Source organism: Coffea eugenioides, chromosome 2 (assembly GCF_003713205.1).
Source record: "Coffea eugenioides isolate CCC68of chromosome 2, Ceug_1.0, whole genome shotgun sequence".
Taxonomy (NCBI): domain Eukaryota; kingdom Viridiplantae; phylum Streptophyta; class Magnoliopsida; order Gentianales; family Rubiaceae; genus Coffea; species Coffea eugenioides.
In genome coordinates, this window is record NC_040036.1 from 20,617,591 (window position 1) to 20,636,603 (window position 19,013).

General features: G+C 38.0%; 3 protein-coding genes across 7 annotated transcripts; 1 reads left to right on the top strand and 2 right to left on the bottom strand.

Annotated features, from left to right (window-relative positions):
• The first annotated feature begins 617 nt into the window (after window positions 1–617).
• On the top strand, window positions 618–5,094 carry LOC113763941 (dual-specificity RNA methyltransferase RlmN). 3 transcript variants are annotated; one of them, XM_027307939.1, is made up of 9 exons: window positions 618–941; window positions 1,056–1,218; window positions 1,639–1,749; window positions 2,201–2,335; window positions 2,744–2,848; window positions 3,090–3,259; window positions 3,379–3,478; window positions 4,735–4,793; window positions 5,026–5,094. In XM_027307939.1, exons 1-9 carry the CDS (start codon window positions 844–846, stop codon window positions 5,048–5,050), a joined length of 966 nt encoding a protein of 321 aa, XP_027163740.1. In that variant the 5' UTR covers window positions 618–843; the 3' UTR covers window positions 5,051–5,094. The 3 variants fall into 3 exon arrangements, with proteins under 3 accessions (XP_027163740.1, XP_027163739.1, XP_027163741.1); XM_027307938.1 differs by lacking the exons at window positions 4,735–4,793; window positions 5,026–5,094 and adding an exon at window positions 3,946–4,589; XM_027307940.1 differs by lacking the exons at window positions 4,735–4,793; window positions 5,026–5,094 and adding an exon at window positions 3,915–4,072.
• A 1,301-nt stretch (window positions 5,095–6,395) lies between these two features.
• On the bottom strand, window positions 6,396–10,440 carry LOC113762941. The gene is made up of 4 exons (XM_027306591.1): window positions 10,300–10,440; window positions 8,828–9,098; window positions 7,823–7,883; window positions 6,396–7,180 (listed from the first exon to the last, which is right to left on the bottom strand). The coding sequence occupies exons 1-4, from the start codon at window positions 10,368–10,370 to the stop codon at window positions 6,585–6,587; spliced, it is 999 nt and encodes a 332-aa protein (XP_027162392.1). The 5' UTR covers window positions 10,371–10,440; the 3' UTR covers window positions 6,396–6,584.
• An 805-nt stretch (window positions 10,441–11,245) lies between these two features.
• Window positions 11,246–18,622, bottom strand: LOC113762376 (DNA polymerase kappa). 3 transcript variants are annotated; one of them, XM_027305808.1, is made up of 15 exons: window positions 18,470–18,622; window positions 18,074–18,246; window positions 17,724–17,897; window positions 17,492–17,615; window positions 17,300–17,400; window positions 17,076–17,162; window positions 16,302–16,397; window positions 16,039–16,159; window positions 15,820–15,948; window positions 14,950–15,041; window positions 14,542–14,653; window positions 13,915–14,234; window positions 13,338–13,672; window positions 11,751–13,098; window positions 11,246–11,651 (listed from the first exon to the last, which is right to left on the bottom strand). In XM_027305808.1, exons 1-14 carry the CDS (start codon window positions 18,582–18,584, stop codon window positions 12,933–12,935), a joined length of 2,145 nt encoding a protein of 714 aa, XP_027161609.1. In that variant the 5' UTR covers window positions 18,585–18,622; the 3' UTR covers window positions 11,246–11,651; window positions 11,751–12,932. The 3 variants fall into 3 exon arrangements, with proteins under 3 accessions (XP_027161609.1, XP_027161610.1, XP_027161608.1); XM_027305809.1 differs by having other exon boundaries at window positions 11,751–13,056; window positions 13,903–14,234; XM_027305807.1 differs by having other exon boundaries at window positions 13,903–14,234.
• Window positions 18,623–19,013: the final 391 nt, after the last annotated feature.

Consider the following 19,013-nt stretch of genomic DNA (forward strand, 5'->3'; position numbering starts at 1 on the left):
GAGCAAATACAATCTTAGAAGGAAAATTTTATAGTTATTCCATTATAAGGTCTATTTTTTCTCAAGTGATATATTAGTAAAAAAATTTTCCCTACTGGTCCTTTTCTTTTCATAATTTTCCAATTTATAAGAACATGCGAGTTTTTCCAAATTGAAGCAATTCTCACATATTAGCAGGGCAATTTATGGATATATTTGTTCATTTATAATTAAGTTGGATCTAAACATGTCTTTTTACGTGAATTATAAAATGCCTTCTCATTTGACCGTTAGTCCAATGACTTAAGTGACTAAAAATTAACGTTAGAGACTAAATTGATAGTTGGGGCATAGTTTAAGGGGGTAAACTGATAAAAACCCTTTGATCTAATAGGCAAAATAAGCGCTTATTAGGCCCTTCAAATTTCGTTACTTGTATTGTTTAATCTAATACTATTTATTATTTAGGCGCTTATTTATTAAACTTGTATTGTAACAGAAGTATTTGCATACTTATGACGAACAACGAAAAATTAGATAGGCAAAAACAAAAATAATAAATAAATTCAACTCGTGCATTGCACGTGATTAGAAGCCGGCGAAGCAACCCAACAAACAGTATGACAAAAGCGCAAGAGTCGCAGCCTGCGCTCTGCTTTCCCCCGGGAAGAAGGAGAGGAAGAAGAAGAGCAGCGGCGGCAACGAACAAATATGACGGAAAATAGATGGAGTATATAACAGCTGTCATTAATTTTTGCAAAATTGGAGACGAAGCTCAGCTGAAAAGGTCCAACGTATAAGAATAGAATTGGAGGATTCTGGGAAATCCGTCAGGCAATCCAGATTATCTTTTTTTTTAACATAATGGCGGGGACATTCAAGTCCGTCTTCGATGCTTCCTTAATCACTGCTGAATTCCAGAATGCCCAAATCAACGGGCACTTCATCCCTCTCATCTGGAAGTATACATACATCTCTCTCTCTCTCTCTCTCTCTCTATAGATGTATCTACACACACCTGTATAGGCGTTTTTCACAAGCAATTCCCCGGGGGCGGGGGGCAAAATAATGTACAGGTATGTGTCACAGAACCCTAATTGCCAGTGGGAGGATATTCCATCTTTGCCTGCGTCAGCTTACCCTCTGCTTCGGTCCAAGTTCAAGCCTTCCACCTCCACCCTCCACTCTGTTATTCACTCCACCGACCAGGTCACCACCAAGCTCCTCATCAAATTACAGGTACTACTACTACTACTACTACTCTTATCTTTTAATGCAGGTGCCATGAAAATCCCTTTTCGTTTGTGAAAATAGTTTGGTAGATTATGTACTTTAACCATTGAATTGATGAAACTTAGGCGAAAAAAAAAAAAAGAAATCGAGTGAAGTAGCTCGGTTATATTGTTATAAAGAATGTAAATGCCACAATTGGTGCTTAAAACAGTGATATCTTTTGTCCTAAACCTTTTCTTAAAATTTTTATTGCTCTTTGGTTTTGATCTTTTCAAGTATTAAGTTTGGCTTGCTGTGGATTATTAATCTAAATTAGTGCTTCATTTTCATGGGCGTTTAGTTTTATATTACTTGAAAGGTCTCTAGGAGCAACTACATTCTTCGAAAGTATGTATGAATGCGTTCAGAATTGTACATAATCAACAGAATGGAGCATTTGTGGAGGCTGTGATCATGAGATACGACACACGTTTGGGAAAATATAATGGAAAGGCTCGTCCTGGTGGCCCAAGGTCCACCTTATGTATATCCTCTCAGGTACTTCCTGTTCTTTCTTCTGTTTCTTAATTCTCATTAAGTTCTCTGCAACTTTCTTATAAAGAAGGTCTATTTTGATAGCCTGTAACTCACTATAGGACCTAATTTGTTGCTTAAACAGGTCTTCTGTAACTTTTAAATGTTGTAATGTGCTCAAGGGTTTTTTTCCCCCCCGAGTTACCATGTTATGGATCCTACACATTGCAAAGCCATAGAAGGTCTTGCCTGAGAGTCAATGGACCTAGTTATAGGAGCTATTTTTAGTGCTTAAGATGATTTTCTTAAGCTTTATCTGCAGTTATATGCTTATGGCGAATTCATTCTGTGGCTTATCATATCCATGAAATTTGCAGACAAAAGAAATAGTTAAGTTTGCATACTTATTGTGTATTGTACACTAAAGTAATTTGTTGAAGACTAGATAACTTATGACTTCCTTAACCTTTCTCAGGTCGGATGCAAAATGGGTTGCAAGTTCTGTGCAACCGGAAGCATGGGATTCAAGAACAACCTCTCGACAGGAGAAATATTGGAACAGTTGGTGCATGCCTCTCACCTGTCAACTATTCGTAATGTTGTTTTCATGGTATATATCTTCTCTTTCTTTGCACATTCAAGCATATATTATTATTTTTTCCCCTGCTGTAAGTTGTAAAGGCTTACGTCTCTTTCTTTTATTAAAATGCCATAGTTTTCCTTACAAATGCAAATTAGATCGTTAGTCTCTTTAAACTCCATCCGTCTCATAACAAAAATCTAATCTTTCCTGGATATTTGTAAACTTTTGGCGATCTGCTTGAAATTCTGTGATTTTGGTTGATCAACATGATTGCTAATGTTGCTTCTAGTGTTTTTCCTTCTCCCTCCCTCCCCCCCCCCCTGGGGGCCCAATGTTCAACATATTAGTGCTGTTTATTCATATTCTGGAGTTATCTGTAAATTGGCACTATTCCAAACTCAATACATTCGACTTAATGTCTCATTTTGTTGATAGGGAATGGGGGAACCACTGAATAATTACTCCGCCCTGGTTGAAGCTATTAGAGTTATGACAGCTTCACCATTTCAACTGTCTCCAAGGAAAATTACTGTCTCGACGGTAGGGGTTTTACATTGATATTATTCTTCGGCACCTTTTCTAAAAGCTTCAATTTTTTTTCTGTTGAAGATTACTTGTGAGTATTTATAATAATTTTGGTCTTTTATTATTTCATAGTGGAAGCTGCTTTACAGGTTTTGGTTTCAAAGTGTAGAATGTAATGTGATGCTCCTTGCCTGTCTTGAGTTAAAGTTACTACTGCAGACATTTAATTTTTTTCTTATACGTTAACCTTTTGTAGGTTGGCATTATTCATGCTATCAAGAAGCTCCAGCATGATATCCCAAATTTAAACTTAGCTGTCTCACTGCATGCACCTGTTCAAGACATTCGATGTCAAATCATGCCTGCAGCACGTGCTTTTCCTCTGGATAGACTAATGGATGCACTGGCAGAATATCAAAAGAAATGGTTGTTAATTTTCTCTATCTCTATTTTCACAAGAATCATCTTCATATAGTATTCTGTTATTTCTTGTTATCTAATCTGATTTCTAGATTGTCAGAATATATAATTTGTACATGATTTAGTCAGCAGAAAATTTTTATCGAATACATAATGCTTGATGGTGTGAATGATGAGGAGCAGCACGCTCACAAGCTTGGCAAATTGCTCGAGACATTTCAAGTGGTGAGCTTCAAATTCCAATTTGTCGTTCTATATTATTATTTTACTGCTTTCAGAGCATTATATTGAGTTCATTTTGGATTTGCCAGATAAAACTAGTCCACATACTGTATATGATTTTAGATATTTTTCAGATTTTTGATGGTTTTAGTGAACGTGAATCTGCTAAATATTATTTTATAAAATATAAGATGCCATGCTTGTTGTATGATTGTATAGATCTGCTAAATTTCGTGCATACATACATACGTTCATGCGTATATATATTCACACACACACACAGTGCTTGTGTGTGTGTATTCCTTTTTTGTATTTGATTTGGCATTTAACGAATATTGGCCATATGCTGCAAGTGTTTCATTTACATTCTTTTGAATGGCTTGTAAAAAAATGTTTGTCTTTCTTTTTGGTGGACCATGTACTTTCTATTGCATTTAAGCTTGGGCAATGCGTTCCAACATGTACGGCAGGTTGTGAACCTGATTCCTTTCAATCCAATTGGTGATCTAAGTCACTTCAGAACCAGCCAGGAAGACAAAGTCACCAGATTCCAGAAAATACTTCGGGAAGTCTACAATATTAGAACGACAGTTCGTAAGCAAATGGGCCAAGATATAAGTGGCGCATGTGGTCAGCTGGTGGTTGACCTACCAAATAAAAGGTTTAATAGTGGAGATCTGGTGACTGACATTGAAGATCTAAATATGTAATCAAGAACGTTTTAGGGTTCAAAGTTTTAGTTGACGAGGTACCAATGACAGTTTTGCTTCTTTCACAGTGGGTCAACCAAATTTGGCTTGGTTTCAGAAATCATGGTATTTCTCTGGTTGTGGATTAGAATCCCAAAATTGATCCGATATTTGGCTTGCAGCAGTAGGTACCCTTTGTAGACTGTAGCTCTACCAAATTGTCCTTGTTTAGAAGATAGTATTCATACTGCTTTACTGCAGTCTAGATTCTGGAACCAAATTTACTCCTTTATGTGTGTAGTTCACAATTTCATGCGCTTTAGATGATGTTTAAAATGCCGTCTGAAGGGATTGCAGCAATCTTCAAGATTCTTGAAATGCTTTATATATGTATATTTGTTGCGATGGAAAATCGATGTTGTTGAGTTTCGCGTGACGGCCATCTTAGCTATTTAAAATAAGTAGTCTTTTCCAATTATCAAGGATGTTGTTGTTCCAAAATTAGTGTAACAGTCTCATCCATATTAGGTCACAATTTTCGATTTTTATGTTCTTGTGTCACTCTTGCAGCTAGAGCTGTCATGCCAGTTGAACAGCAGTTTCTTGCAGCTAGAGGAATGGGTTGTCAGGTACTGGTAAATGGTGGAACTTTTCTTCTTCATGCCTGTAGGGATTGAATTGGGGCTCAACCCGATTGCTTTCTCAGTTGATCCTAACCCATCCTAAAGTTATTCAGGGAGTTCAGGGTGGTTGGCTATGATTAAATTCTTACCCATCCTAAAGCATAATCGAGATATTAATGCTTTTACATTTTTTATCAAACAAGTGAAGGCACCACAAATTTATTATGTATTTGTTTAGGTCTTTATTTGAAATCAGAGACTAGTTACATCTCTCAAAGTCTAAGACCGCTCATGCCGACAATTCAAAGTTTATAATCTTGGCGGATGGTGCGGTGCCCCAGTAAGTTTGGGATGAATTTGCCACATTAGGATGGTTGATGTTCAATTCGTAATCTCCATGAGATAGCGATGTTTGAAAGTAACCATTCGTATCCGTGGTGGCTATCAAACCCCAGCGGTGCCACTCACCAAGGACAAGGAGTCTATCCACCAATGATGCATTAATCAATGGAGCGCCTTTGATATCAACTGCTCTGCTTTTGCGCGCCTGCAAATTAGTAAAAATAGTCGTGATCCACTGTACCATATTTTTGTTCAAGATTGTGATTGATCAGTTTACCTCTTCAATTAATTAATGCTTCGAAGCCGGTGAGATATCCATTCTTCTTGGCTAAATGGTTGCGATGAAACGTTATCTATCCATAATTCAACGGATGGATGGTCACGCCGGGCAAGAGCGGAGAAAGAATCACCACGAAACAAGGATGAGAAGCACAGGGGAAGAATGCACATCTTAAAGTGGGAATATACCTCAAAATAAAGGTGTGCAGGTCCTGAAACACTCGCGACTATGCCACCTTTAAACATGGACCAACAGCCGGATTGAGCAATAGACCAACACCACCATAATGGGAATCATTTGATGTTCTGACGACCGCAGCAACATTAGAACTTCCATTACTCGCTTGTAACCAAGCTACGATGAAGCATCATCCAATATCAGAGACATGTAGAAAATTATGCATTGGATATTGAGCCTCTAGAATATCCGCTTCAAAAAGAAGTCTTTAAGACGTATACATAAAATTCGTTTGGACTCTTCTTTGCCTTGATCATAGCCGAGTTAGCGTATGATTAGTTTGCATTTTCTCGTTGTTCTCAGGAGTAGAAAGTGGAGTAGTATAAAATTTTTATGGTAAAATGGATAACAAGGGTCTTCTACTTTATTGTGGAAAAAAAAAATACAGCACCTAAATGATTAGGTGACTTTCATATTATCTATTTATTTTAAATGCAAATAGTTTAGATGGGTATCTTTTGTTTGTAGATACGTCCTTAATTTGCTTTGGATTTTACTTTCTTGAACAATAATTTGGTAAGTGAATAACAGGGCAAACAACAGATTGATTTATTATGATTAATCGCATTTAACCCTTTAAAGACTATAATCATAATAATAATTAAAACTTCAAATGCCTCGTGTTGGATAGGCCGCATCAGATGTTCGGACTGTTTTTTTCACTTCCCCGCTTGAGCCCTATAAAGAAACAAAGCCCTTCACTGCAAGTTGGTTGCAACACTGTCATCAAGTTTAGCACGAGAAGCAGCTATTAGCTATGCTAGGAACCAGAATCAAATTACGAAACAAGAACAGTACAATTTTCATATTTCAGCATCTTGAGCAGTAGTGAGGTTGGGACACCCAAAAAGCAGCGGAAGAACAAGAAAACACGAAACTTTCTATGCAAACGACAATTCTATCTTCATTGCACTCCCAACTTTTCAAGCAATATTTTGCTATGAAGCCAAGAGTGCTTCAACTTTTGCAACGACATCTTCTTCATTTTTTGGACTAGGACTCCTATTGGCCTCGTCATAGAGATCATGTTTCCATTTCTCAACACGGCCTCTTGTTGTTGCACGATACCCCTGCCTTGCTGTGAATCGATCTCTCCCCCTGTAATTTCCAGGACGGTTGCCATACCTATCTCTTGATGAGAAGTGACTTCTCCACGCATCACCTTTGTTTGCCTCCCTGTCCCCAGCAAACCCTTGCTCAGGCCTGTCTGAATGACGTGAGGTGTAGCCTCCTCTCTCATCCCTTCTTGCACTCTCTGACACGGGATTCTCTTCAGGGTTTGGCTTCAAAAGCTCTTCCACTTCTTTGCCAGCCTTCCCAGAATCATCCTGATCCTTCTGTTCCCTGAATGACCTTTTCTTTGCAGGTTGTTTGGGATCTGCCTCCACTTGAAAGTACTTATCATGGCGCCAAGCATCATTGACTTCTCCATGAACTCTAGGTGCCCGATCATCTTTCTTCTGAACGTCACCAGTAGATATCCTGTTCCCCCTTTCGCTCTGTTGCTCCTTTGAATCCCTCCACCATCCACGCTCTTTGCCAGAAAACAACAAGGAGTTCTTTCAAGTTCAGGAAAGCCAAGATTAAAGATGCATATTAAGTAGATCCACAAGTTGTTACAGATTCGCAGGTGAACATTAGTGGATATATTTTTCTTCATCTTTAATAATGTAACCAAAATATAAGCCAATTTATGGTGAAAACCCGGAAAAGGGGGATAAATACTGCTGAAGATTGCTAAGCACCCAGTTGATGCAATTTCATCTTGCATCAACTGTAAGACCATTAAAAAACTTGATAACCCAAGTCCCTTATCTTGAATGTACAAGACCAAATAAATAAACAAGCAATAAAGACTGAACACCAGGATATAAGAAGAGCGTGAAGCCAGAAGGCTCCCATCAAAAGAACTACACTGCAAGTCATATTTACATTTGCACGTAGACAGGGAGTCATTATCATATAATAAAGGACAGCTTGATGTCAGATTCTATTTATTGAATCAGTTTTAAGGGCAGGTTCAACAATAAATAATAATTAACATATGCAGATAAAGTTCAGAACAATGTACATGAAAATCCAAAGTAGAATGATGCCTAGTCTCATCCTCCTGAATGCAAGAAACAAGACGATTCAGATAATCAAAGAAATTCACTTAAGGAAAGATTGAACTTACCTGTAGCTGCTCTCCGACCAAAACTTCTACTAACTTGCCCGGCATTACCACGGTCATCGTGCTGTTATAAGACATGCACAGGCAAGCCTAACATTGTTATACATATGGAGCTACTTCAAGTCACCAGGCTGAAAGAGTATCCCCATATATCAGCCCAAATATAGACATTTAAAGGACCAAGTAACAATCATATGCTAGAGATACATTTTGGGCTTCAAGCAGTCAAACATTCAGATGCATATAATTGTGTAGGAGATATAATCACAAACTAAACTAGGACACAAGCTCAGGTGGAAGCAAAGTATGAACACAACTGGCAATCTATACTGTCAAAACTATGTGGTAATGTTAAAAAACAATCTATGCTTCTTTGGTCTACCCTGTCTACCAGTTTTAACTGAGGAAGTAGTTAATACACATAGGCCTGTTCTGATTTGCTTTAGATTTTGCAAAATCTGATTATGGAAAGTAATTATAGAGAATTCAGAATCAGTAAGCTATCCTTTGGTGGATTATGGATATTACCTTTTCTTTGGCTACTTAAAAATTTATAATCTAAATACAAAAGCAAACAAGAACATCCAAATAACTGATAATCCAAAATCTGAATCTATAATGAGCTAAAATGAGAGCAAGCCCATACACACACCACATGAACAGCATATTACAACACAATTACTAGTCAGCAAGCACCCATCAGCAACACAGTCACCGACCTATATCTAACAGGTGATAAATGCTAAGACTACCCCAAAAACAACTGGCCGATATAGAATTCTCAGCTATTGTGACAACAATAGCATGACAATCAATAAAGCCACCAAAATTGCGGCTGTTAGTTTGCACGATGTTTAATTATGGCAGATGGAGAAACAGTAAACCTGGGAATCCAAAAAATGCAAAAGAAACAAGATATCAGCTCCTCAGCAACCAGTAAAGGAAAAAATCAATCAAAAAGCCACGGTAACTTGCGTAAGATGAGAGATTTATTACTAGACATGACACCTGAAAGTATGACCGTGACCGAGGTATATCCTTCGGATCCAAAGAAACCTTGGTTCCTTCATGATCTAAACTAGCTTTGTCAGATTTTTCTTTGCTCAAAGCTGCTCCTCCTACTTTAGAATCCTGTTCTGATGAGGCCTCAAGAGGTAAAGCATCCTGTAGACGACGACGGTGCTTTTGATCACGGTCCGAATGGTCTCGATTATCCAAATGACTATTGGCAGGTGGTCTTTCAGTTTCCGGTTTGCCATCCCTCCTAGATCTCTTGGGACTACGAAAGACCAACAGGTAAAATAAGTTCTCTATCTGAGGTTATATGTGACTACTGGTGCTAATATCCAACTAGATAATTTATTCAATAATTGCGTGTCATTCACCTGGGAAATCTCAGCAAGTTAAATGCAATTGAAACAAATAGGCTAATGCAATGGAGTTCTAAAAAAATGTCAAGATCAAAACATGATTCAATCAAGCTCTGGAGAAGATAACTCTTTTAACGCAACTTCCTGTCGATGCCCTATATGAAACCTCAGAGTAGTAAGTTTTGATATCAATAAGTTTTATGGAATGTTCAAACAAACTAATTCGCCAGACGTGGAGACAAGCAGCAAGCTTTATAAAGTAGAATCTAGCTTTAAATATCAATTTTATCTCTCATTTGTTTATCTTTAATTCTGCTTCAACCATGGATTGACAGTATAATAGTCACTGCATAATGCCAAAGTATTATCAGTACAGATAAGTTCCAATAACATCTCCTCAAAAGAACTCCTTATAAAATATATTAGCCAAGGCTGCTAGTGGTCTGAAAGCTTGAAGTCAAAGTAGCCAACTTTCTATCCGTAAAATCAAACCAGAACAGTTTTCTTAACAACCCCCCCCCCCCCCCCCCCAAAAAACAAACCCCACAAAAATAAATAATAAAAATAATAAAAAGAAACAAAACTTGGTTTACAGCAATTAAAATGTACAAGATGTAAATAATTATAAGCCGAAGCAAGGCGGGCTGAGATGAAGCTACATCCTGCTGCATTTCCCGAGATGATAAACACTAAGCTCCTCACTGTTACTTAAATTCTTCTATCTCCCAACCAATTCCCACCACGCACCCACAACAAAGAAAAAAAAAACAGAAAAGTTCTGCAAATTGCCCCACAAAATCCACCTTTCAATCACCAATCCTAGATCGCCATTCACCATTATCAAATCCCATCAAGAATAACCCACAAATATTATTCTAAATACTCAAATTTCACCCCTTATACCCTTTTTAAATATTTTGCTCTAAAAATTGAATCTTGAGAGCTATAATAACATGCAAATTCATAATGCAAGAACTCATACCACACAAACATTTTTGGGTTAATCTGCAAAATGATGTCAGGTACAAATTGCAATGTACAATAAATAAAACAATGAAAACTCACAAAAGACAGAAGATCACGTGAGTATAGGCGGGAAAACATAACTACCTGGGTGGTTCTTCATCGAACCTGGAACGATGGCGCCTTGATTCCGAGTCCCGGCCTTGTCGACGAGACATGATTATTATGACCACCTCTTTTGCTCTCAGCTTCACCTAAGACAGACTAGGGCTACAAGGGTCGTACAGCGACCAGAAATTAGTACTAGTATCTTTTTTTTTTTTTGTCAAACTAGTACTAGTATCTAATTACCTAGCATTGCCTTGTCAGGAGAACTCGTTCAATAGTGACATGGGCTGTCAGAGGCAGCTTGAGCCCAATAAGATCTAAACTGTGTAGTACGATGGCCTGTTTCGTTAAGTGCTTGCTCTAGGCTTGACTTGCACTGATTGGATAGTCAGCACAATCTTGAACTGAGGATAAAAAAAAAGAATTACAAAAACTATAATCTTGAAAATTTGCTCAGGATTGATAAGAAGATTCACTAAATCAGGAAATAATGGGACCGCCAATTTATTTATTTTTTGATAGAGGAAAGGACAATTTTTTTTGTTTTTTAAATAAAAAAAGACAATGATAAATTGTGTATTGACGATAAAATTAAAGGTCGGTAGATTTAAAAAAAAAAAAAAAATCTAGCAATGATAGATTGGCAATTTGGCATAGCATGGATAACATAGCATCCCACTCTTATTAAAATAGGTTTTTAAATTATCTACATGTTTTTGTACATATTTATTCATTTTTTATTTTTTATTTTTGTATATTTGTACATATTTATTTATTTATTAACTTTTTTTTATCGTTTTTTCTTTTACCAAGGAAGCAATGGCTTTATGTAGACACCAAATCAAGCTTCAAGTTCAGTTCACAATTATCATCGAATTCGTTGGGGGCTTGCACATAATGATTGAATTGTTCCTACAAAATTGAAACGTGGCTGAGTTAACAATCAGCATTCATCTATTCAGAAAAGTAGAAAACTCAACAGACGAGAATCTAAAATCTTGAATGCTCTCTTTTCATTTCCTGCACAAGAATCTGAATCAAAATGGGAACCACATAACAAGATGACAAAGATCTCAACCCTGGCCTGTTTCTCTATCCATTTAAAAGCATCGCATTTGTTATTAGGACTCTTTCGCATAAACCATCTTTTCATCCACCTTCCAAAGCCAATCTCTGCTTCTACTGATCAAAACAACATCAAAGGCCAACCTATTTTAATCTAAGATCTTAGGTTTGAATCTGGTGCACCATTTGATCATGAGCTCTTCAATATCAGCATCCATCCTGGTCCCAATTCCTCCCCACACCAACATGTCCGCTAAATCCCCAAAGGACGAACCAGTCACTTCGTACGCACTCCTGAACCCAATTCTCTTGTAAAACCTAACAAGCTGCAGCCAAAATTCAAGAATTCAAGTTCAGAGACAGCAAATCATCTAGATATATTCATTTGTAAAACCATTAAAATTACAGAAAACAGCAGCTGTAACCTTGGAATGATATAAATCAGTGTCATTGATGGCAAGTAACTCAGCTTTCTTACAGCCACAATCGTATCCATAGCTAATTGCAACTGCTCCAATATACAAACCAATCCCAAAAATAGATTTTTCCATCTCCAAGGTCTCCCTGCGCAGTTTGATGGAGTCCAAATGAAGAATCTTTCCTTCTAGCCACAGCCTCACCAGTCCTTCTGCCCTGCCAAGCTCATTGCCAGTTTTCAAGCTTTTAGCTGTTATTCTGAAAAAGGGTCCTAAACTTTGGAGGTGGAGGTCCAGATTTTGCCTTTTTGATGCTTCAATGATGTCAGCCATCGTTGGTAAAACTGCGTCAGCAGTAGGGGCGGTGTTTACTCCATCAAGAAAATTGTCCTCTCTCTCAGTTTTGAGGAGGGAAGCTGAACGGAGTTTGGAGGAAACTGCTGCATTAGGAGATGAAGCGAATAAAGAAATGGAGTGGGTTCTCAAGGTGGGTGCTTCCAGATGAGGAATATAAGTCGGAAAATTCTTCATAGCGTGTGTTAAAACCATAGCTGCCAAAAATGGAAAACGAGAGGCAAAAGGATGTTGTGTCACCCGTCCGGCGGGAGTTTGGTGGAGTAACCACCATTACCCACTGAAACAAGCAGACGAAGATTTTGGGATGCTTTTAAACCACGTGGGCAGATATTAACCACCAACCGCTAAACCCAGACCGCACGATGATCCAACGTCGTTTTTCCCAAAATTCCGCTTCTAAATGTCTATTGATTGTGCAATTTGCATCTCCGCTTCACTGTTTTCCATTTTCATGAAAATCTCAAAAACTCGTGATATGCTTTTGTAACCGGTGGCTTGCCTCCAAGATTCCAACCTTTCTTCGTTTCAATTTTCCCAGATGGATTCGTGACCTTGACGGATAATTATGAGGAAACTGTTGCAGAAGTATAAGTGCACAACAACCACGACATGGCAAAAGAATGGAATGTGCATATCATAAATACCCCATTCAGTAATTATGAATAATGATTACATGGCTTACAAGATATGTACATACTGCATCTAATGATTGGTTTCTCTCGAACACTGTACACGACTGGATACATTTGGTCTGTGGCGTGTGGGAGAGGAGACATTTACCTCTTTTATGTGCGTGTATTGTAAAACCCCTCAACAGACTATTCTAATACAGCATCAGAAATTTTGACTCGTCTTTGCAAAGTAGACATCGATTGGAACATGTTTACCACCTGTTGGAGATGGTTTCTGCTTTTTCCTTGTCTTCCTGTCCTGGATAGTATGTTCTCTCTGGACCAACCTGGCACACATTGAACTCTTTAGAACAGAACTCCAGTAGGCACTGCAAAAAGCAGAACCTCAATATATTTAAAAATATATGAGACTGTCAATCAGAGAAGCATCGAGCACAACAGTAAGGTTATAGTGTGTAATACTATACGGTCCACTTACAAAAGATTTAAGTAGGACAAAGAGATCATGGTACAAGTTAGAGAGCGGGGGACAACAAGCAGGGGTAAAGAAAACCAAACAAATTAAATAAGTCGTGCAAAAGTCACAGAGAGGAGAGAAACTTGATACCTCCGCTTAACCGTAAGGCTTATAACATTGTCTCCTGACTCCTCCTCTTGAAGCCTCTCAGCAAGATGGAAATCCGAATGCTCCTGCCTTTCCTCAACAAAACTTGGAGGCAGTTCCACCCCGCATATTGAGCACTTGTAATCCTCCGCCCAGAAAAATGATACTCTCTGATGTGATGAAAACCCTGCATTAAGATCTTCATGGTGGATCCTGATTTCTGATGTATGTCCACGGCTTCCATCAAACCCTCCAAGAAAAGAATCCCTTTTTACTGGAAGAGAATCTCCATTTGCAAATGGCTTAACTGATTTCCCTACTATACTAGGTTCATTATCCTGAGCAAGGATAAATCTTGTGAGGAAACATCATAGAAGATTAGCACTGCAAGGATGATACAGAAAGCGAAGCCAGGAAAGTTGCTCATCTTTTGATTTTTCAAGTTTTAACCAACAAATGAAGATTACTTTCTACATGGACTACAAAGGTGGTATATTAACTTTGCGATTCAGCACATAAGAGAATGAAGTCATGACCAGCAAATTGAATTTCTGAAGCTATAGTATACATTTTCTGTCACCTCATTGGTCGTAGGTTCAACATTGCTCCAAACTTCTTCAGTCTTCTGCCCCAGGATGCAGTTCCCAACAGGAACATTGGTCATTTGGTCATAACTGCTTGCATCCACTGATTCAGAACATCTCTCATGGCTGTCAATTGGAAAATCTCCATCTGTGTCAATAGAAAAAGCACTATCACTAATTTCCGAGCCCAACTGCATGCTGTCATTGATATTACTTCTGGAAGGACCTCCCGGAATGACATAGTTGGAAAGAGTTCTTTGTGTAGGATCAGAAGGAACATCATTTTTGTCATCACTGAACTGAGACATCCGGAGTCCTACAAAGAAGAAAAAGTAAATTCTTGTCAATCATCTTTAGATTATAACAAAGGCTCCATGAATGTACACATCTGCAGTATCCCTATAGGGTGGCATCATTACTACCAAGATGCTTTGCTGGAAGGAGGAAGCGAGGATGGAGTCACATAGATACCTAGTGAAGAATCTCATAATCACTTCATCTTGTTTAGAAAGTGAAGGTATATGGAAGTGCAAGAAGAGAGGAAACAAATTATAAGAAAATAAAGGGAGAATTCCTCACTTGGTATAACCATATGTAGTACTACCATGAAATTGTTTCCATACCTATCAGTCTCAAAGATACAGGGAGTTCGGCCTTCAATAGTTTTGAAGCATGCTTCAAAATATCCTCACTGGAGCTTATAAAATTTGGTAAAGTTACAGCACGCGTCCGGACCTGGGGTTGCAAATTTTCAGTCAAGTGAGACATTTGATTCCTTGAATAAACAGTGATGGACCACTAGTTATTACTTTAAGCAGTTTGGAGAGTAAAAAAACAAATCTTTTCAAGATGGCAGAGATATATAGACTGCATAAAACGACAGAAGCATTGCAAAAAAGGGGAAAAAAAAGAATTAGGGTGAAGACGTAAATAGGAAAGCAGCAACGATAGTCAGCTTCCAGCTTGTAGAAGGCTGGCTACTTCAACATTCTAATACAAGGCCCGAGCTTTTGACATTGCTGCAGAAGTACCTCAAAGGATGCAGTTTTCAACTTTAACGTCAATGTTTTTCCACTAATGCCCTCTTTTCTCATGTCAGCAGAAAGCATTTCAGCAAGATCGACTGCAATGAAAAGTTGAGGAGCAGTTGAATGACGATCAAGTGATAAAAGGGTTTTGAAAAGAAAAGGCAGTGAAAGCAACAGGATGAGCCTTAATTTCAAGGAACACAACGATAATGTACTAAAAGCCCGGTTAACTTTCTAAAATCTACAAGTGAAAATAAAGTAATCTAGATGTCCAATAACAAAAAGGAAAAAGCATTCTACCAAAATATGCAGCTAGAAGCAAATTGTGAGAAGGCAATTGCAGTCAGTTTTTAGGATTCATAATGTCTGCTAGCATCTAGAACATGTGGGGAGAGAGAGAGAGAGAGAAGCAGTGTCCCTATGCAGGTCATCAATGCCTAGAAATGCACTCGAAATTCTTTAACTTCCATCAAGAGAATAAAATAGTGATAAATTGGTAGGCATAAAAGAAATAAAAATAGTGAAAAAATTTATAAATGTTCAAATCAATTCTTGATGTTTATGTATCAAACATCCAAGCATGTCCTGAAGCCCAGTCAATAAACGTTTCACAATATAGTCAAATAAGAAAAAAAATCCATGAAGTCAATGCACAAACATAAGCAGAGGATGCCAAAAAGCTAAGTGATATGGTCTTTGATTTAAGTTTCACCAGTCTGTAAACCTTCGTCTGATTAAATATTAGTTTCTGTCCACGCTAAGCTCCATTACAAAGAAAAATAATGGACAACAAATCCTCACTAACTTCCTACAGGATACACACCACTTAGATAGCATACAAAGAGAGAATTGAAAATCACTTAAAACATTTACCTATTTTCTTGTGAAGCAATTCCTCATCACCAGTGGCAGAAAATGTCCTTTCATTGCTTATGCTTTTCCTAAACCTAATTTGAGGGGTATCGGTTCCCCCAAGTCCCAGAGCAACTGAGAAGAAAAAGTCTGCAATTAGGAGGCAAAAACATTAGTACATGTGAACTTGATGCAGAATGCTCAAGAAAAATCATAACATAAGCCAAAACAAGAACATGCCTGATGAAGAGCGGGAGAAAAGTGCACAGAGAAAACTACTCTTTTGCAGCATCTCCTCGCATGTTGTAATTCCAAAGACATTCTTTAAGATCTGTTCAGTTACCTTACCAATCCCCCCTATCTGCATATGACATTTGGGCAAATAAGATGGAGAATACAAAATTCAGAAAAGATATAACATTGCCAACGTGGGCAAAAATTTAACCCATCAATGCTGTGAGCAGCCAAAAAGAGAAAGGGAAATAGTGAATGCAGAATTTTACCTTTCTTATAGGAAGTGAAGAAATAAATGTAATGACAGCCACGCGATCATTCTGTAGTACAAATTGACCATTTGGCTTGTTAATATCAGAGCAAACCTGGTGAAAAAGAAGGAACAAAGCAATATCACGATATTTATCAAGCAAATTTGACATAGAGAAAGGGAAAAGGAGATTTGAATCTGAGAACTTGGTAAAAGTAACTGTTTTCGATGCCTATTTATAGTGAAAGAGGCTAGAATTTTATGACTCCCTCCTTCCCAAGGATAAAACTCAAAAAACAAACAACTTCTCTAAGGAAAAATCTACAATAAACTCTTTAGCAAACAACATTGAACTGTAGCTCACGTATAAGGTGCAATTGCCTATACAAACTCAGAGAATCACTACAAGGAAAAAATGGGAAGAAGAACTTCTTAAAGTGGAGCTTGGCAGATGCTTTGGCATTAAACCTTGCTGATATGTTGCTCAATTAAAAATCTAAAAGCTAATCATGATTCAAACAAACAAAATCAACCTCCAACAACGTATCCCCGAAGATCTTTGCACTATGTAAAAATTCTTCCACAAAACTGTTGTCTGAAGTGTATATAAACTGCTTACAACCTGCCAAAACCATATGCTCTAGAAGCTTGTATTACAAGTTTGCCAGGTTTAAGAGCATGACAATCTAATCCTAGACTTGTAAAAGTTATAGCAGATGAATGTGCAAATTATGAGTGAACATGTAATATGCAGATTAATCTCTCGTGATTTGCTTTCTTAAGTCCAGAACACCTTAGCAAGTAAGCGATTTGGTGCAACTCCAGCACTACAAGTAAGGCCCGTCTCATTGTAGACATTCTTCCTGAGCTCCTCAGCCACCTTACAAAAGCACAAGAAAAGAGAAAAAGTCAATAATCAAACTAAAGCATCTATATTGATGAAAGGAAGTGAAACCAAATGGCCAAGAGACAGCAAGGACAGAGAGCTTGAGAATATCAAGACACGCACTAACATACCTCTGCACCAGTTATGCCTCTTTCTTGGCAGACATTTGTTATATCCAGGTATGCCTCATCCAAACTTGCACCCAAAAAGTTGGGATCATATTTATAGAAAACTAAGGTCAAGAGGTGAATTTATAGGGTCAGCAGATAAAGATGACTGGTGCATCAATGAATCAAAGCCATCTTAAGGCCACAGTACCAGACCTTTTCTTGTTAATTCACTATAATGGGTATATTTCTTGAAGTCAACAGGAACAAAAATCAATTGAGGACACAATTTACGTGCTATAAATCCAGGCATAGCAGCTCGTACACCAAATTTCCTTGCCTGTTACGAGAAAAATAAACTCATCAAACCAAAAATGCAGATTGCAAATAGAATTCATGGGCCCAGATCAAATTACTGCTTAAATGCAAATAGCACAGCCAATCAAACCTCATAATTCGCTGTAGAGATCATAGACATGCTACCAACAGCCATTGGCTTGCCTTGTAATGCCGGATTACATAATGTCTCAACAGCAGCAAAAAAAGCATCCATATCTACATGCAGCCAAATCCTCAATAAATCACGATGCGCTTCCAGCTCTAAAATCTTCTTATCAGCAACCTGTACGTTGCCAAACAGGCACATTCTAAATAACATCCACCTCTTCCCCCCCTCCCCCTCCCCCAATCCAAACACCCAAAAAAACAAAAAAAACACTTTTGTTGCGTTTTTACTTTGAACATGATCAAGAGTTAATTTAACTTTGTTTCTAAAAGTTCAATCTTTTTACACGCTACCTTCTGATAGTGAGACAAATCAGCAGCAGTGAGCTTAGCGGAACGGGAGCGCATGTTTTCGATTTTCTGCATCATACAAGCCTCCTTTCTTTCCTCATTCTCAAAATATTTAGAACCTTTACTCATCTCGTAAACTATTCTCTGCACTCTTTCCTTATCCACCCCTTCCATACCTACAAATTTTAGCCCAAAATTCATGGCATGAGCACATTCACTACGAAATCAGTTGGGCACACATAGGTCCTTATATCATAAAATCCACACTTCAAAATTCAAATTGCATAAGAGAAAAAACTTTCAGAATTTAGAATCTAAAGTACCAATTTTTAAACCTCACGAAAATTTTATTTTATTTTTTTTTTAAAAGGAGCAATTGATGTAACAATAAATTGGAACCTGCTTTGGCGTTAGTGTAGACAGTGTGATAGGATTCCCATGGCTTAAGCTCAGAACAGTAGGCATCCGAGGCTGAGACCAGTGAGCTTTCGCTGCTCTTTGAGGTTTCGGCCATTTAGAGAGAGAGAGAGAATGAGAGACGAAAATTGGTGGGGAAGGAAAGGAAGGGGAATGGCCGAAACCGCGAAAAAATGAACAAAATAGTGAAGTTTTAATTTTATTGGAACGTTTGGGCCTGGGGCGTTGTCTCGCTGCCGTGTCGCTGTAGTTGGAAAAATTAGAAGGCCGGTCCAAAACTGAAACCCGTCATATGGCCCATTTTATATCGGCCTATCTTCTGCTTTTCGTTACGCATCCATGAAAATTAACAGCGCGATGCTGCGGTTTATGTCTCTCTTTAGCATAAGCATTTACGACAATCAACCGTGTTAATGGGCTTGTTTGGATTGTAAATTTTTACATATATATATACTAGGGGGAAGTACCCGCGCATCATGCGGGTGTTTGATGCCTGTAACTAAAGAGAATTTTTTAGTGGTTGAAG

What these genes read in the sequence shown, in the direction of transcription:
- LOC113763941 (XM_027307938.1), top strand. Translation starts at nt 844, where the DNA reads ATGGCGGGGACATTCAAGTCCGTCTTCGATGCTTCCTTAATCACTGCT. An exon ending in AGCTCCTCATCAAATTACAG is followed by an intron (nt 1,219 to 1,638) that starts GTACTACTACTA and finishes CATAATCAACAG; the next exon opens with AATGGAGCATTTGTGGAGGC. An exon ending in TGCTCGAGACATTTCAAGTG is followed by an intron (nt 3,479 to 3,945) that starts GTGAGCTTCAAA and finishes CATGTACGGCAG; the next exon opens with GTTGTGAACCTGATTCCTTT.
- LOC113762941 (XM_027306591.1), bottom strand. Translation starts at nt 10,370, where the DNA reads ATGTCTCGTCGACAAGGCCGGGACTCGGAATCAAGGCGCCATCGTTCC. An exon ending in TTCGATGAAGAACCACCCAG is followed by an intron (nt 9,099 to 10,299) that starts GTAGTTATGTTT and finishes GGTCTTTCGTAG; the next exon opens with TCCCAAGAGATCTAGGAGGG. An exon ending in GGTCACGGTCATACTTTCAG is followed by an intron (nt 7,884 to 8,827) that starts GTGTCATGTCTA and finishes GTCTTATAACAG; the next exon opens with CACGATGACCGTGGTAATGC.
- LOC113762376 (XM_027305807.1), bottom strand. Translation starts at nt 18,584, where the DNA reads ATGGCCGAAACCTCAAAGAGCAGCGAAAGCTCACTGGTCTCAGCCTCG. An exon ending in TCTCTACAGCGAATTATGAG is followed by an intron (nt 17,616 to 17,723) that starts GTTTGATTGGCT and finishes TTCTCGTAACAG; the next exon opens with GCAAGGAAATTTGGTGTACG. An exon ending in TGTATCTTTGAGACTGATAG is followed by an intron (nt 14,235 to 14,541) that starts GTATGGAAACAA and finishes TCTTCTTTGTAG; the next exon opens with GACTCCGGATGTCTCAGTTC.